General features: G+C 49.9%; 1 protein-coding gene across 1 annotated transcript; it reads right to left on the bottom strand.

Moving 5' to 3' along the window:
• Nucleotides 1–12,417: 12,417 nt before the first annotated feature.
• On the bottom strand, nucleotides 12,418–13,470 carry LOC147991920 (RING-H2 finger protein ATL78-like). The gene has a single exon (XM_087526526.1). The coding sequence runs from the start codon at nucleotides 13,253–13,255 to the stop codon at nucleotides 12,668–12,670; it is 588 nt and encodes a 195-aa protein (XP_087382652.1). The 5' UTR covers nucleotides 13,256–13,470; the 3' UTR covers nucleotides 12,418–12,667.
• Between the last annotated feature and the right edge of the window lie 5,223 nt (nucleotides 13,471–18,693).

The raw sequence follows: 18,693 nt of genomic DNA, 5'->3' as shown, positions 1-18,693 counted from the left end.
GAGAGGGAGAGGTTGAGGAAGACTCCATCCAGCAGCAGCACAACGGCGTGGTGGTGATGGAGGAGCGTGGCAATCCTGCAGGGCTTCGCCAAGCACCGCGAGATATGAGGAGAAAGAGAGGGAGGGCTGCACCAACAGGCAGAGATCAGATCGCGTGTGTTCTGGGCAGCCCAATGCCTCAATATATATAGGGGAAGGGGAGGAGGCTGCGCCCCCTCTAGGGTTCCCACCCCTAGAGGGGCGGCAGCCCTAGATGGGTCTTGGGTGGCGGCCAAGAGAGGGGAGAGGGGGAGGCGCAGGGTATATGGGCCTTAAGGCCCATCCCCTTTAGGGTTTGCCCCCTTCCCACCTCTTAGGCGCCATGGGCCCTTGTGGGAGGCGCACCAGCCCACTATGGGGCTGGTCCCTCACCACCCTTGGCCCATGCAAGCCTCCGGGGTTGGTGGCCCCACTTGGTGGACCCCCGGGACCCTCCCGGTGGTCCCGGTACGTTACCGATAAACCCCGAAACTTTTCCGGTGACCAAAACAGGACTTCCCATATATAAATCTTTACCTCCGGACCATTCCGGAACTCCTCGTGACGTCCGGGATCTCATCCGGGACTCCGAACAACATTCGGTTACCACATACAAACTTCCTTTACAACCCTAGCGTCATCGAACCTTAAGTGTGTAGACCCTACGGGTTCGGGAGACATGCAGACATGACCGAGACGTTCTCCGGTCAATAACCAACAGCGGGATCTGGATACCCATGTTGGCTCCCACATGTTCCACGATGATCTCATCGGAGGAACCACGATGTCAAGGACTTAATCAATCCCGTATACAATTCCCTTTGTCTAGCGGTACGATACTTGCCCGAGATTCGATCGTCAGTATCCCGATACCTTGTTCAATCTCGTTACCGGCAAGTCTCTTTACTCGTTCCGTAACACATCATCCCGTGATCAACTCCTTGATCACATTGTGCACATTATGATGATGTCCTACCGAGTGGGCCCAGAGATACCTCTCCGTCACACGGAGTGACAAATCCCAGTCTCGATTCGTGCCAACCCAACAGACACTTTCGGAGATACCCGAAGTGTACCTTTATAGCCACCCAGTTACGTTGTGACGTTTGGCACACCCAAAGCACTCCTACGGTATCCGGGAGTTGCACAATCTCATGGTCTAAGGAAATGATACTTGACATTAGAAAAGCTTTAGCATACGAACTACATGATCTTGTGCTAGGCTTAGGATTGGGTCTTGTCCATCACATCATTCTCCTAATGATGTGATCCTGTTATCAACGACATCCAATGTCCATGGTCAGGAAACCGTAACCATCTATTGATCAACGAGCTAGTCAACTAGAGGCTTACTAGGGACATGGTGTTGTCTATGTATCCACACATGTATCTGAGTTTCCTATCAATACAATTCTAGCATGGATAATAAACGATTATCATGAACAAGGAAATATAATAATAACTAATTTATTATTGCCTCTAGGGCATATTTCCAACAGTCTCCCACTTGCACTAGAGTCAATAATCTAGTTCACATCGCCATGTGATTAACACTCACAGGTCACATCGCCATGTGACTAACACCCAAAGAGTTTACTAGAGTTAGTAATCTAGTTCACATCACTATGTGATTAGCACTCAATGAGTTCTGGGTTTGATCATGTTGCTTGTGAGAGAGGTTTTAGTCAACGGGTCCGAACCTTTCAGATCCGTGTGTCCTTTACAAATCTCTATGTCATCTCCTAGATGTAGCTACCACACTCGATTTGGAGCTATTCCAAATAACTGTTCTACTATACGAATCCAGTTCACTACTCAGAATAATCTGGATTAGTGTCAAAGTTTGCATCGGCGTAACCCTTTACGACGAACTCTTTTACCACCTCCATAATCGAGAAAATTCCTTAGTCCACTAGTTACTAAGGATAACTTTGACCGCTGTCCTATGATCCATTCTTGGATCACTCTGGTACCCCTTGACTGACTCATGGCAAGGCACACTTCAGGTGCGGTACACAGCATAGCATACTGTAGAGCCTATGTCTTAAGCATAGGGGACGACCTTCGTCCTTTCTCTATTCTGCCGCGGTCGAGCTTTAAGTCTTAACTTCATACCTTACAACTCAGGCAAGAACTCCTTCTTTGACTGATCCATCTTGAACAACTTCCAGATCATGTCAAGGTATGTGCTCATTTGAAAGTACCATTAAGCGTTTTGATCTATCCTTATAGATCTTGATGCTCAATGCTCAAGTAGCTTAATCCAGGTTTTCCATTGAAAAACACTTTCCAAATAACCCTATATGCTTTCCAGAAATTCTACGTCATTTCCGATCAACAACATATATTCATCAGAAATTCTATAGTGCTCCCACTCACTTCTTTGGAAATACAAGTTTCTCACAAACTTTGTATGAACCCAAAACCTTTGATCATCATCAAAGCATACATTCCAACTCCGAGATGCTTACTCCAGTCCTCAGAAGGATTGCTGGAGCTTTGCATACTTATTAGCATCTTTCTGGATTGACAGAACCTTCCGGTTGTATCACATACAACTTTTCCTCAGAAAATAGTCGAGGAAACTATGTTTTGACATCCTATCTGCAAGATTTCATAAATAATGTAGTAATCGCTAATATAATTCCAACAGACTCTTAGCATCGCTACGAGTGAGAAAGTCTCATCGTAGTCAACTCCTTGAATTTGTCAGAAAACATCTTAACGACAAGTCGAGCTTTCTTAATGGCGACATTTACCATCATTGTCCGTCTTCCTTTTAAAATCCATCTACACTCAACAGCCTTACGACCATCAAGTAGTTCTTCCAAAGTCTACACTTTGTTTTCATACATGGATCCTCTCTCGGATTATATGGCCTCAAGCCATTTGTCGGAATCCAGGCCCACCATCGCTTCTCCATAGCTTGTAGGCTCATTGTTGTCTAGAAACATGACTTTCAAGACAGGATTACGCACCACTCTGAAGTAGTACGCATCCTTGTCATCCTACGAGGTTTGGGAGTGACTTGATCTGAAGTTTCATGATCACTATCATAAGCTTCTACTTCAATTGGTGTAGGTGCCACAGGAACAACTCTTTGTGCCCTGCTATACACTAGTTGAAGTGACGGTTTAATAACCTCATCAAGCCTCCACCATCCTCCCACTCAATTCTTTCGAGAGCAACTTTTCCTCGAGAAAGGACCCGACTCTAGTAACAATTGCTCTCGAATTTGAGACAGGAGGTATACCCAACTGTTTTGGGTGTCCTATGAAGATGCATTTATCCGCTTTGGGTTCGAGCTTATCAGCCTGAAACTTTTCACATAAGCGTCGCAGCCCCAAACTTTTAAGAAATGACAGCTTAGGTTTCTCTAAACCATAGTTCATACGGTGTCATCTCATCGGAATTACGTGGTGCCCTATTTAAAGTGAATGTGGTTGTCTCTAATGCCTAACCCATAAACTATCGTGGTAATTCGATAAGAGACATCATGGTATGCATCATATCCAATAGGGTGCAGTTATGATGTTCGGACACACCATCACACTATGGTGTTCCAGGCTGTATTAGTTGTGAAACAACTTCCATAATGTCTTAATTCTGTGCCAAACTCGTAATTCAGATATTCATCTCTATGATCATATCATAGATATTTTATCCTCTTGTCACGACGATCTTTCAACTTCACCCTGAAATTACTTGAACCTTTCAATAATTCAGACTCGTGATTCATCAAGTAAATATACTCAACATCTACTCAAATCATCTGTGAAGTAAGAACATAACGATATCCACTACATGCCTCAGCACTCATTGGATTGCACACATCAAAATGTATTACTTCCAACAAATTGCCTTCTAGTTCCATTTTACTGAAAACGAGGCTTTCGGTCATCTTGCCCATGTGGTATGATTTGCATGTCTCAAGTGATTCAAAATCAAGTGAGTCCAAACGCTCCATTTGCATGGAGTTTCTTCATGCATATACACCAATAGACATGGTTCGCATGCCTCAAACTTTTCAAAAACGAGTGAGCCCAAAGATCCATCAACATGGAGCTTCTTCATGCGTTTTATACCGATATGACTTACGTGGCAGTGCCACAAGTAGGTGGTACTATCATTACTATCTTATATCTTTTGGCATGAACATGTGTATCACTATGATCGAGATTCAATAAACCATTCATTTTAGGTGTAAGACCATTGAAGGTATTATTCAAATAAACAGAGTAACCATTATTCTCCTTAAATGAATAACCATATTGCGATAGACATAATCCAATCATGTCTATGCTCAACGCAAACACCAATCTCGATGGTAGAGGGAGCGTGCGATGCTTGATCATATCAACATTGAGAACACTTCCAACACATATCGTCAGCTCACCTTTAGCTAGTCTCTGTTTATTCCGTAGCTTTTATTTCGAGTTACTAACACTTAGCAACCGAACCGGTATCTAATACCCTGGTGCTACTAGGAGTACTAGTAAAGTACACATTAACATAATGTATATCCAATATACTTCTATCGACCTTGCCAGCCTTCTAATCTACCAAGTATCTAGGGTAATTCTGCTCCAGTGGCTGTTCCCTTTATTACAGAAGCACTTAGTCTCGGGTTTGGGTTCAACCTTGGGTTTCTTCACTAGAGCAGCAGCTGAATTGCCGTTTTATGAAGTATCCCTTTGTGCCCTTGCCCTTCTTGAAACTAGTGGTTTCACCAACCATCAACAATTGATGCTCCTTCTTGATTTCTACTTTTGTGGTGTCAAACATCACGAACATCTCAAGGATCATCATACATGTCCCCGATATATTATAGTTCATCACGAAGCTCTAGCAACTTGGTGGTAATGACTTCGGAGAAACATCACTATCTTATCTGGAAGATCAACTCCCACTTGATTCAAATGATTGTTGTACTCAGACAATCCGAGCACAAGCTCAACAATTGAGCTTTTCTCCTTAGTTTGCAGGTTAAGAAAATCGTCGGAGGTCTTATACCTCTTGACGTGGGCACGAGCTTGAAATCCCAATTTCAGCCCTCAAAACATCTCATATGTTTCGTGACGTTTCAAAACATCTTCGGTACCGTTTACCTGAACTATCACGTAGTAATCAAAATGTGTATGTCAGATGTTCGCAACATCCACAGACGACGTTCGAGGTTCAGCACACTGAGCGGTGCATTAAGGACATAAGCCTTCTATGAAGCAATGAGGACAATCCTCAGTTTACGGACCTAGTCCGCATAATTGCTACTTTCAACTTTCAACTAATTTTTTTCTCTAGGAACATATCTAAACAGTAGAACTATAGCGTGAGCTACGACATAATTTGCAAAATCCTTTTGACTATGTTCAGGATAATTAAGTTCATCTTATGAACTCCCACTTAGATAGACATCCCTCTAGTCATCTAAGTGATTACATGATCCGAGTCAACTAGGCCGTGTCCGATCATCACGTGAGACGGACTAGCCAACGTCGGTGAACATCTTCATGTTGATCGTATCTTCTATACGACTCATGCTCGACCTTTCGGTCTTCTGTGTTCCGAGGCCATGTCTGTACATGCTAGGATCGTCAAGTTAACCCTAAGTGTTTTGCTGTGTTCCGAGGCCATGTCTGTACATGCTAGGCTCGTCAACACCCGTTGTATGTGAACGTAAGGATCCATCACACCCGATCATCACGGCGTGCTTAGAAACGACGAACTGTAGCAACGGTGCACAGTTAGGGGAGAACACTTCTTGAAATTTTAATGAGGGATCATCTTATTTACTATCGTCGTTCTAAGTAAACAAGATGCATAAACATAATAAACATCACATGCAATTATATAGTAGTGACATGATATGGCCAATATCATATAGCTCCTTCGATCTCCATCTTCGGGGCTCCATGATCATCTTGTCACCGGCATGACACCATGATCTCCATCATCGTGTCTTCTTGAAGTTATCACGTCATCTATTACTTCTACTACTACAGCTAACGGTTAGCAATAAAGTAAAGTAATTACATGACGTTTATGTTGACACGCAGGTCATAAATAAATTAAGACAATTCCTATGGCTCCTGCCGGTTGTCATACTCATCGACATGCAAGTCGTGATTCCTATTACAAGAACATGATCAATCTCATACATCACATATATCATTCATCACATCCTTTGGCCATATCACATCACATGGCATACCCTGCAAAAACAAGTTAGACGTCCTCTAATTGTTGTTTGCATGTTTTACGTGGCTGCTATGGGTTTCTAGCAAGAACGTTTCTTACCTACGCAAAGACCACAACGTGATATGCCAATTGCTATTTACCCTTCATAAGGACCCTTTTCATCGAATCCGATCCGACTAAAGTAGGAGAGACAGACACCCGCTAGCCACCTTATGCAACTAGTGCATGTCAGTCGGTGGAACCTGTCTCACGTAAGAGTACGTGTAAGGTCGGTCCGGGCCGCTTCATCCCACGATGCCGCCGAATCAAGATAAGACTAGTAACGGCAAGCATATTGAACAAAATCAACGCCCACAAATACTTTGTGTTCTACTCGTGCATAGAATCTACGCAATAGACCTAGCTCATGATGCCACTGTTGGGGAACGTAGCAGAAATTCAAAATTTTCCTACGTGTCACCAAGATCTATCTATGGAGAGACCAGCAACGAGGGAAAGGAGAGTGCATCTACATACCCTTGTAGATCGCTAAGCGGAAGCGTTCAAGTGAACGGGGTTGATGGAGTCGTACTCGTCGTGATTCAAATCACCGATGATCAAGTGCCGAACGCACGGCACCTCCGCGTTCAACACACGTACAGCCCGGTGACGTCTCCCACGCCTTGATCCAGCAAGGAGAGAGGGAGAGGTTGAGGAAGACTCCATCCAGCAGCAGCACAACGGCGTGGTGGTGATGGAGGAGCGTGGCAATCCTGCAGGGCTTCGCCAAGCACCGCGAGATATGAGGAGAAAGAGAGGGAGGGCTGCACCAACAGGCAGAGATCAGATCGCGTGTGTTCTGGGCAGCCCAATGCCTCAATATATATAGGGGAAGGGGAGGAGGCTGCGCCCCCTCTAGGGTTCCCACCCCTAGAGGGGCGGCAGCCCTAGATGGGTCTTGGGTGGCGGCCAAGAGAGGGGAGAGGGGGAGGCGCAGGGTATATGGGCCTTAAGGCCCATCCCCTTTAGGGTTTGTCCCCTTCCCACCTCTTAGGCGCCATGGGCCCTTGTGGGAGGCGCACCAGCCCACTAAGGGGCTGGTCCCTCACCACCCTTGGCCCATGCAAGCCTCCGGGGTTGGTGGCCCCACTTGGTGGACCCCCGGGACCCTCCCGGTGGTCCCGATACGTTACCGATAAACCCCGAAACTTTTCCGGTGACCAAAACAGGACTTCCCATATATAAATCTTTACCTCCGGACCATTCCGGAACTCCTCGTGACGTCCGGGATCTCATCCGGGACTCCGAACAACATTCGGTTACCACATACAAACTTCCTTTACAACCCTAGCGTCATCGAACCTTAAGTGTGTAGACCCTACGGGTTCGGGAGACATGCAGACATGACCGAGACGTTCTCCGGTCAATAACCAACAGCGGGATCTGGATACCCATGTTGGCTCCCACATGTTCCACGATGATCTCATCGGAGGAACCACGATGTCAAGGACTTAATCAATCCCGTATACAATTCCCTTTGTCTAGCGGTACGATACTTGCCCGAGATTCGATTGTCAGTATCCCGATACCTTGTTCAATCTCGTTACCGGCAAGTCTCTTTACTCGTTCCGTAACACATCATCCCGTGATCAACTCCTTGATCACATTGTGCACATTATGATGATGTCCTACCGAGTGGGCCCAGAGATACCTCTCCATCACACGGAGTGACAAATCCCAGTCTCGATTCGTGCCAACCCAACAGACACTTTCGGAGATACCCGTAGTGTACCTTTATAGCCACCCAATTACGTTGTGACGTTTGGCACACCCAAAGCACTCCTACGGTATCCGGGAGTTGCACAATCTCATGGTCTAAGGAAATGATACTTGACATTAGAAAAGCTTTAGCATACGAACTACATGATCTTGTGCTAGGCTTAGGATTGGGTCTTGTCCATCACATCATTCTCCTAATGATGTGATCCTGTTATCAACGACATCCAATGTCCATGGTCAGGAAACCGTAACCATCTATTGATCAACGAGCTAGTCAACTAGAGGCTTACTAGGGACATGGTGTTGTCTATGTATCCACACATGTATCTGAGTTTCCTATCAATACAATTCTAGCATGGATAATAAACGATTATCATGAACAAGGAAATATAATAATAACTAATTTATTATTGCCTCTAGGGCATATTTCCAACAGAAACACGTGGCGCGGGCCTAAGGGCTTGTGTGACTTCGACAAGACTATGGCGCGGGGTTGATTCAAGGTGATGTACACACGGAGCTTGAAGTCGACGGGGCGCGAGGGTGGACTGATCATCTACCATGGAGTCATGTTGAAGGTGGAGCTGGATTGAGAGGCTACGGTGTAAGGATCCAGAGAATCGAAGCCTATTCAGCAAGGGGGAAAAAGCAAGTGACACGCAATTCGGCCTGGAGCCCAGTGGTCTGATGAAAGCGTGAAACTCGTCATCGGTCGGTGATGATCGGTGGTACTCTGCAGTGGGGGTTGAGTGGTGTGGTTTCGCGACCCTTGAGACTCGACCGGGACAGCGGAGGCTCGACGCGTAATAGCGGCGAGGCGTGCGGTATGCACGGGACATGGAGACGGACCAGGGCTCTGGTGGTCATACATGTGGTGAGACAACTGCGTATTTGACTCGGGATGACTACAAGCAACGGTGAAATTCCTTCAAGTTTCAGACAAGCGGTCGAGAAAGGAGCGGTGATGTTGATTTCAGGTAATTCTTACGTGTGACATCCAATATGTGAGTTGTTCACTTTCACGCAGGTCAGTGATCAGTGTGTGATGGCGTTGGACGGATACTCTGGAAGTTGGGAGCACATACTAGAGTAAAGAGGAACTTAATTTTGCTCGAGCATTGACTGTGGTCAAGAAAAGAAGGGACTACAAGTTGCAGGTGGAGTCATATGGAGTCTTTGGAGTAGCAGCGGTGCTCATGGGATAAGCTCAAGTCCAATGTACATGGAAGTTTGATGCATTGACGAACTCAAGGTGGTGGAGAATATTCGCCAAGGTGGAGTTTGTTAGAGTTGTGTCGAATATTGTGTATAAGGTAGGTTATAGTTGGACTTGTATTGTGTTTAGATAGGATATGGAGTCGTGTCCTAATAGGACACTTGTATCCTAGGCCTCTCATATATAGCGGGGCTAGACACACGATGTAACATATGCCAACATAATAGCACAGGCACGCAAGGGGGAGCCGGCGACGTGTGCCGGCACCTGGGAGGCCAGTGTGCGGTATTGTGACGGTGTCATGGGGAGGAGCGCCCGTAGTCAGGCCCCGGGGATATAGCCATATCGGTGAACCTCGTTAACAAATCTCGGTGTCGTCCTCGGATGATCGACGTTATGCCTCGGATTTATTCTAACAGAATTGACAATCAACATAATACCTTGCGTAGTTTGCAATTGCACAAACATCGAGATCACATGATACATCTAGGTGGTAATATGTGACAGAGGGAGTATGTGTTTATTTGTTTGGGTGGGGGGGCATGGCCCCCTTTGGCCCTCACTAAGCTCCGCCACTGGGCTAGGTTGTTCAATCCGAACACTAGGATGTCCGGCTTGATGATGAATGGGTTGTTAACGTTGGGGTCCATGAGCTCTTCATTCTCCAACACCATGTAGGCGATGATCTTCCGGTCCACAGAGCCAACGCCTACAGTGAAGTGCCATGGCGCGTCGTTGCTGACACGATAGGTTCGGGCCCTTGTTGCCGGCAGAGGAGACGACTAGGATGCCCTTGGCCATGGTGCTAAGCACGGCCATGGTCACAATGTCCTTGGTCCTCGTAGTACAATGGTGATGGGAAATTTTGGTGGTTGATGGAGGCGGAAATGACATTGACGCTACCACTCACCATCGCCAGAAACCCTTAGTATGGCTGAGTAAGGGCACCCATAGCAATTACAGACCTTGTAGATGCCAGGTGCGCGTATAGAGAAATCCCAGCGGCTTGCCCGCCATGGAAGTATGAGATGTTCGCGGCATAGTTGCCAACCGTGTTCGAGGCCGCGTGCGTCTCGTGGCAGCTCTCATCCACTGGGCATGAGTTTTCTTCGAAAAAGGACTCGACGCGAATACTTTTGTTGTTGCAGCGGAAACAGTGGCGAAAATGTCCAAATGCACAGGCTCCATCACGGTTTGGATGGGTCCGCGTTGTTGGATGCTTATGTGGTGGACGTGCACAAAACGCCTCCAGTTTGATTTCGGTTTGTGGGATTTGGAACAATCCTAACAATTTTGTTTGACCATCGTTGGATCGCAACAAAAAAGACTGTTGACTGTTTGATCGAGCAGATTGCTTGCAGCGGCCGCCTGCAGCTGCAACTTTACATGATGCGTTTGCAAAAACAAAAGCAGAAGGAATTTTCTCTGCTGGGTAGTTAAAGCGACAGAGCCAGAATCTCGTACTACAACGCAATTGTGGTGAAGCACAGTGCAAAGTTCCGTTCCCTTTGTCAATAAGGCAACGTGTTGTTCGGCTGTGTTGTTCCTTGCGTACAGTATAGGTCCCCGAAGCACACAACAGTGAAGGAGGCAGCGAGTGGATCAACAGTGATGTGCTCTTCATCGGAGGCCGTAGACATTGCGATTCCGATGCGCCCTTTGATTTGCATTACACGAGCCGTACGGAGCAATAAGCATTTCCGGCGACGATCCTTGCCGTCGCCCCGACGCCAGGCTCGGGCCAACTTTCGCCCAGAATAATGCGCTGCATGCGAGGACCACACCGGCCTACGAGCACCGGAGCGTGCGTGCCTCCCTAAATACAGCGAGTGGCATTGCGCGCGTACGAGCGGCGCAACAATACTGGTATAGTACCACCATGGATGGCTCGTCGATAGAGCTCGTCGGCGACGGCGGCGGCGACGACGTCGGGGCCGTCCTGGCGCGGTACAGCCTGGACGTGAGCGCCGGCTGCGGCGGCCGGCGCAGCACGCTGCTGGACGAGTACGAGCGGCTCGCGTTCGAGGCGCAGCTCAAGAGCGCCATCCTGCGCCGGTGCTACTCCGAGCCGAGCCCCGCCAGGTTCGTAGACCCGGCCGACGGCGCCACGCCGGCGCCGGCACTGCCGCGGGCGGAGGGAGACGGCCGGCGGGAGGACCCGGCGGACGCCAGGAGGTCGTGGCGACTCCACGAGGCGGTGGCCCGGTGGCTCGAGTCGTTGAAGCCGGTGTTCTGCTGGCTCTGGAGCGTGCTGGAGCGGCGCCGGTGGAAGGGGCACGACGCGCCACGAGGCCCGCCCGCCACGCTGCCACGGGTGCAATTGCTGGACTACCTATGTTGAGTTGGTTGTTGCTCCTCCGTTCTGCTTCTGAACGTCTGCGTTCGCGTGTGATTTTTGTCGTTGTTGTTGGAGGGAATTTGTTTGATCTGTATAAATTAGAAGCATGTAGACTGTAAAGAGCTCCATCATTTGCCTGTCCTAACGCGGTAACTCCTAGACGGTGCCACGTACGCTCGCGCGAGGATCTTATCTTACCCGATCGAGCTAGACCGTCCAATCAACACGACGTATACGTGATGATTCATGGTTGGGTGGTTCGATAGAGTAATCGAGCCACCAATCACGCATGCACATGTGCATATGTTTGCCACTGAGGTGGCCTCTTTTTCCTCCTTCTGCCACGGAAGTGGTAACTCCCGAGATAGTTTTAGTCGGCAAAGGCAGAGCAGAGCGGGACGGGTGAAACTGACGGGGAACTTATTCAGCTAACCCGCGCGCGTAGCATCCAGGCGGTTGAACTGAACGTCAGTCGTCCTCGACCCGTCGGCGTCAGGGGCCACCCCCACTAGTGCACGCGAGGATGCCTGAATCGCGTGCGCACCGGGTGACGACGACGACGGACGCAGCTGGCGTCCGTGCCGCTGGACGTGGCGATCGCGGGGGCGGGGTTGGCGCGACGGAGTTATCCCGGCGGTTGCGCGCGCCGATCGATCGCCGTCGCGTGCGGGCTAAGGCACGCCGTTGGGACGCACGCACGTTGCGATTGCGCGGGTGGTTGGTTCGCGCGCGGATCCGCAGGTCGGCACACGGTCACGCGTCGACGTGTCGCGTCCTGGCGCCGGGCAACCGGCCGACGCTGACGCCGACGTCTGCGACCCCGGCCCGCCGAAAAGGGGACGGGCGCCCATGCCGGCGGCGGCGGCGGAAAGGGGGACACGGGGGCAAATTGATCCAGCAAAACTTTTCACTCATGGTGTGTCGGATTGCCAGTACAGTGTTCTGCGCCGTCTAATATTTACATGTGCGGTTGGGCAGTTCGATCATACGTTGATTCACTAGCAAGCAGCGCCTGGCAGGCAGGCATGGCAATCGATGCCGGAAAATGGTGCCACAAGGACCTGGGCATGCAGAGCTGTGCTGCTTTCTCGTGCTGCGCCGGCAGGCAATGGCATGCTTTCGTTGCGCGACGGATGAAGTCACACGATGACCACGGCGATCATTTCCGTGCTCGCGGGCCGCTGGCTTTGGGCAGCTCCGCCGCTGGCGCCCTTGGCGGGCGCGCCCTCGATGACCGGCTGCCGGCAGGTGGGGCAGGAGCCGTGGGACACGAGCCAGGCGTCGACGCAGCGGACGTGGAACCCGTGCGCGCACCGCGGCAGCACGCGCACCTTCTCGCCGTCCACGAACTCGCCGAGGCAGATGGCGCACACGTCGTCGATCACCTCCCCGGACCCGTACACCTCCACGGGGAGGCTCCTGAGCACGCGCCTCTTGATGCCGCTGCCTCCGCGGCCGGCACCCCGCGCCGTCGCCCCGCCCTCGCCGGCCGCGGCGCCGCGGCCCACGTACCGGAGCGCGCACCGCGCCAGCGAGTTGAGCCCGATGGCGAAGAGCAGCGCGAAGAAGAGCGCGGCGAGGATGATCACCACGTTGGTGTCGAAGGGCGAGTCTGGCGCCGCCGGCGGCGCCGCGGCATCGCCTTTTCCGTGGGCGTGGTCGCGGAGAGCAGCCACCCCCGCGGCGGCGATGCTCGACGTCGGCGCCTCCGAGTCAGGACGGCCCATGGTTGATCAAGTTAATCAGAGAGGAGAGAGATCGATGATGATGCCCGCCCAGCTTGATCGATCGGAGATGAGTTCGCCCGGCCGCTGCTCCAAGCTATTGGAACTGGATGATTGATGCCTGTGGGAGCTGCTATTCGTGTCTGTCACACTTTGCTCTGGCCATGGGGTATATATAAGCGGGCGCGGCCCCGGTGTGCATCATTGTTCGTGGGGAGCGTGTACTTTGAAAAAGGGCGCTTCCCGGCCAAGTTGCGCCCCCTGCAGGCAGGCTATAGCTAGGCAGCTGAGCTGCTGCAGGGATAGGGACACGCGCGTGAAGGCATCTCCAGCCATGCCTCCAACAGGCCCCCCAGGCCACTTTTTCGGCGTCGACGCCGAAAAAACGGCCCAGTCGTGCCCCCAGGACGCCGAAAATCGCCGATTCGAACCTTTTTTCCGCCCGGCGGTCACAGGCCGAACCCGGCGCGCTAGGGAGCAGTGAGGGCTCCGGCGCTAGGGAAAAGCACGCCTGGCCCACACTGATAGGGGAAAAGTCAAGGTTTTCTTCCCCCGACTCGCCTCGCACCCCCCGCGCCCTCGGCCACCACTAGCTATATCCCGGCGACGGCCGCCGCCCTACTCCGGTAGATAGCCATTCCCCGCCGGAAAATAGCAGCGCTTCGCCGCGGTAGCCCTTCCCACAGCAGTTGGGCGTTTCCGGCCGCCGTTTCCGGCCGCGGAGGCGCGGTTTAACGGCGGGTACACGCCCACCGAGCGCAAGTTGTTCGGCGTTTTGCCTGTCTCGGTGATGGACTCGGATGAGGAGGAAGAGCTCGCCGCGCTGCTGGAGGAGGAAGCCGCGGCCGACGTCCAGGAAGAAGAGCATCTCATGGTGCTCGCCGCCCTCGCCTAGCTGCTGGCAAGCAATGAAAAGCCGCGGCGAGGTGGCTCTGCGCCGGGGCGGGTGAAAGCAAAGAACCGACATCGTCTCCAAGGCTACTGCATGCTCTACTCCGACTACTTCGCCGATGCTCCACTTCATGGCGAGAGAACATTTCGGCGCCGTTATCGGATGAGCCGAAAGCTCTTCCTCAGGATTGTGAATTCCATCCGGGAGTTCGACAACTACTTCAAGTGCAAGATGGATTGCATTGGCGCTCTTGGATTCACCTCCATCCAGAAGTGCACGACAGCGATGAGGATGCTTGCATATGGAGCTCCCAGCGATTCACTCGATGACTATGGGCGCATGGCCGAGTCCACCATCATAGAGTGTTTCTACAAGTTCTGTCGGGCAGTGGTGGCAGTGCTTGGGCCACAATACTTGAGAACACCTAATGCGGAAGACACTGCTCGGATCCTAGCCCAGAATGCAGCAAGAGGATTTCCTGGGATGCTTTGAAGCATCGACTGCATGCATTGGAAATGGAAGAACTGCCCATTTGGTTGGCAGGGGATGTACAAAGGCGCCAAAGGCGATTGCAGTGTGGTGCTTGAGGCGGTAGCCACACAGGACCTCTGGATTTGGCACTCCTTCTTTGGTATGCCAGGAACTCACAATGACATCAACGTGCTGCAGTGCTCTCCTGTTTTTGCCAAGCTCGTTGAGGGCCATTCTCCTCCGGTGAACTTCAAGATCAATGGGCACCAATACAACAAGGGGTACTATCTAGCTGACGGCATCTATCCGAGATGGTCGACATTTGTGAAGACGATCTCAAACCCTGTGGCAGGAGGCAAGAACGCCTTGTTTGCGAAGCTTCAGGAGGCTTGCGGGAAGGATGTCGAGCGGGCATTTGGTGTGCTCCAATCTCGATTTGCTGTTGTTCGGTACCCCGCTCAGACCTGGTCCAAAGATCAAATGTGGGAGATTATGACTTGCTGTGTCATCTTGCACAACATGATCATCGAGAGCGAGCAAGAAGACCCAGTGTTTGACACTGAACCATACTACAGGCAGGGTCCTCTAGCCGAAGTTGATCACCAGCTACCGGCAACTTGGACTGTCTATCTCAGTATGCGTCAGGAGATCCGAGACCCACAGGTGCATCATCAACTGCAGAAAGATCTGATTGAGCACCTATGGAGGCTCAAGGGGGATGCCGTGTGATGAAATACGAGTTTTTATTTGTTGAACTATATAATTTGTATTGAACTATTTGTTGTTGTACTATTTTGTTGAAGTATTTGATTTTTCTGTGATGAAATATGTGATAAGAAATAATTGTGTTGATAATTGAACACCGAGACACGGCGAAACCACGCCGAATATGGGCCTATTCTCGCCCATATGGGCCCTTTATTCGCCGAAATTGGGCTGCAAAGTGGACCAATTTCGGCGCCTGGGGGCGAGCTGAGGGCGACGACTGGGCGCAAAACCGCCCCCAGCGCCGAGTGTATCGCCGGCTCGCCCCCAGGGGGCGATTTTTATGCGTCCTGGGAGGGCCAACGGCTGGAGATGCCCTGAGTGCGGCCGCACCCGCACGTACACTCGCCTTTTGGTCGCCTTCCTTGGAGTTGGAGGCAAAGCGGGGCGGGGCTAGGAAGGAACCTCGGGTTGGGGGTATCTCTGGACTGGACAGCGAACTCGTCGTGCACCGGCGAACAAACGCTGAACTTGTTGAAATTTTAATGAGGCGAAGAGGGCGTCGCAACCGCCCGTTCATCACTTTGAACGTTTTTATGGCGATTTATTTTGCCATGATGATGGCAAATTTAGTTCGCAAGCACGTCAGTTTTCTAGTAAAAATAAACCGAGACGAATTTGTCATGCTCGTCAACTAAGTTTGCCATGAATAATATTTGGTTTACCATGCATAGAAGTCTAACGTTCGCTGGATATTCGGGTTCTGGTTTTTAAATAGTGGGCTATATGCCATTTTTCCTTTTTTGCGAATGTAGTGGGCTATGCCATTTAGCCGTGGCTCATCGAGAAGCTATGAAAAGTTATAGCGACACTAAGTCATTTACTATTAGCATTTTTACTTAAATAGTGAAAAAGACAAAATCACACAATAGGCATCATATAAGGTATATTGCATCTAATTGACATATACTCCATCCGTCCGAAAATACTTGTCATCAAAAGAGTTGGCTGTCATCTTGATCTCTTGAACAATAGCTCCATAGCTTGCCCCGCTTCCCGTCTGGATTTCTGTAACCACACCTTTGCAGTCTGAGGCTAGCTGTACGTGTTGTAGATTAATATCTTGTACTAATGCTAGTCCTTCCATGATCGCCAACACCTCCAGAGTAGATGGGTCCTGCTGATTCGAAAACACAACAGCCGAGGCGCCTACAAATCCACCTTCGAAATTCCTGCATATTGTACCCACAGAGCCATGGGTTCTCCCTCTTGTTACCGATGTATCGACATTGATCTTGACACAATGCTCAGGTGGTGGTATCCACCCTGTTCTCCTGGGGGGTGCAGTTCTGCGAGGCTTCTTATCATGTGATAAGGCTTTGATCTCTCCTAGATAGGTGTTCACAAAAGCATTAATAGCGAACGGGCTTTTGAAAATATCCTCGTGAATCACTTTCTGTCTTGCATCCCAAATGGCCCAAAGGGTTGTCACCAACCTGACAAACTCTTCTGAAGGTAGAGCTTTTCCCATTGCAAAAATCCACTCCTTGGCTCCCTCATGGTGATTCAAACTAATCTGATAAACTATTTGTTCAGACGACAACGCCCATGTACTCTGGGACATAGGGCATTCCAGCAGTGCATGTTTCAACGAATCATAAGCTCCACACAGAGTGCAGAGGCTGTTGTGGCCATATTTCTGCGATGTAAAACTTCCCCCGAGGGGATCGAGCTTTTCTCCAATCTCCAAAGAAACACCTTAAGCTTAGGTGGTACATGCATTTTCCACAAAGATTCCCACTCGCTCCCTTCTGCTCCAACATCTGAAGTGCCCTCACGGCCCTCGAGCCAATCTTCCCTGTTCAGCTTTGTACGTACAAGGATGCGATAACATGAACTGACAGAAAAATTGCCCCTCGGCTCCTCGCTCCATGCCCAAAAATCTGAAACCCGGCCTGTGCATATTGGTATCTGTAGGATTGCCTCTGCATCAAAAGGGGTAAACACTGAACGGACGAGCTGCGTTCTCCAAGAGGCTGTAGCGTTCTCTATGAGCTCTGCTACTCGACGTGGTGGATCCAGGATCAAGGAAGTGATTGGTCTCTTAAAACTTTCTCTAGGGATCCAATTCTAAGCCCAGATATATGTATCTTCTCCGTCCCCTATCCGGCGAATGATCCCTTGTGCCAATATGTCTCTCCCGTCCAAGATCCCCCTCCAAATCTGCGAGGGCCGTGAGCCCAACTGTGCTTCCAAAAGTGACCGGTCTGGAAAATAGACAGCTTTCAAAATCCTTGCACTTAGTGACTCTGGATCTTCCAAAATTCTCCATGCTTGCCTAGCTAAGAGGCTCAGGTTAAATAGCTCTAGATCTCGAAACCCCATGCCTCCCATGTATTTTGGCATTGTCATCGTATCCCATGCAACCCATGCCGGTTTTCTCTGTCCTCTTTTGCTCCCCCACCAGAACTGACGGATAATGGATGTGGCACTCTCACACAATCCTCTTGGGAGCCTGAAACATGACATAGAGAAAACCGGTATCGCTTGAGCCACTGATTTTATAAGAACCTCTTTGCCTGTTGCTGACAGTAATTTTCCCATCCAGCCTTTAATCTTTTCCCATACTCTGTCTCTAAGATACTTGAACGTGTCATTCTTCGAGTGTCCCACATCCGTAGGCATACCTAGATAGCGGTCACTAAGTGATTCATTATGCACCTGAAGCTTGTTCTTCACCCATTTTGATGACAAGTATTTTCGAATGGAGGGAGTACATGTCCAAGCATAAAAAGGCCAAGGTACTGATGAAGCATCCTAATTCAATGAGCACTGCTATGGAGACGACACTCTGCAGACGATTTTTGGATGACAAGCCTACCAAGCCGTCCATGTGTGGCATCAAATGGTTGCTCACTGCAGGATGGGGCGTTGTGCATATCATTCATCGTGTGCAGAGCAGTTCTGTAATTCAATAGCCAAGATTTACACCCATGCATGATATTTATATACTAAAAAAGAAGGTATACTATGGCAGAAATTTGGGCTGTTGTGACGTAATTTCAAAAAGCTCAGGAAATGTTGGCCCTGTTGAAGCTTAGCGGAGCAAAAGTCAAATATAACACTATAACCGTAATAGCTATATTTTCAGTTTACCGTAAAAATGCATATCTTAGCGGGAGAGGACCCTCCAAAAGCAATAATGATGCTATAATGAAGCTATCAAACTTTGCTTTGAACCGGTAAATGCTGCTTGGACATTAGGTGTTGCTTTGTCCGAGATCCCAGCGGAACGCGCGCAACAAAACAACAAAGTAATACTATACATCACTACTGAACTGCTTGCTAGACAAAACGCAAGGGGGCTAAGCCG

Source organism: Triticum urartu, chromosome 1A, assembly GCF_056163025.1.
Source record: "Triticum urartu cultivar PI428250 chromosome 1A, HENAU_Tu73, whole genome shotgun sequence".
Lineage (NCBI taxonomy): Eukaryota > Viridiplantae > Streptophyta > Magnoliopsida > Poales > Poaceae > Triticum > Triticum urartu.
This window is presented reverse-complemented; position numbering and strand designations above follow the sequence as displayed.

What these genes read in the sequence shown, in the direction of transcription:
- LOC147991920 (XM_087526526.1), bottom strand. Translation starts at nt 13,255, where the DNA reads ATGGGCCGTCCTGACTCGGAGGCGCCGACGTCGAGCATCGCCGCCGCG.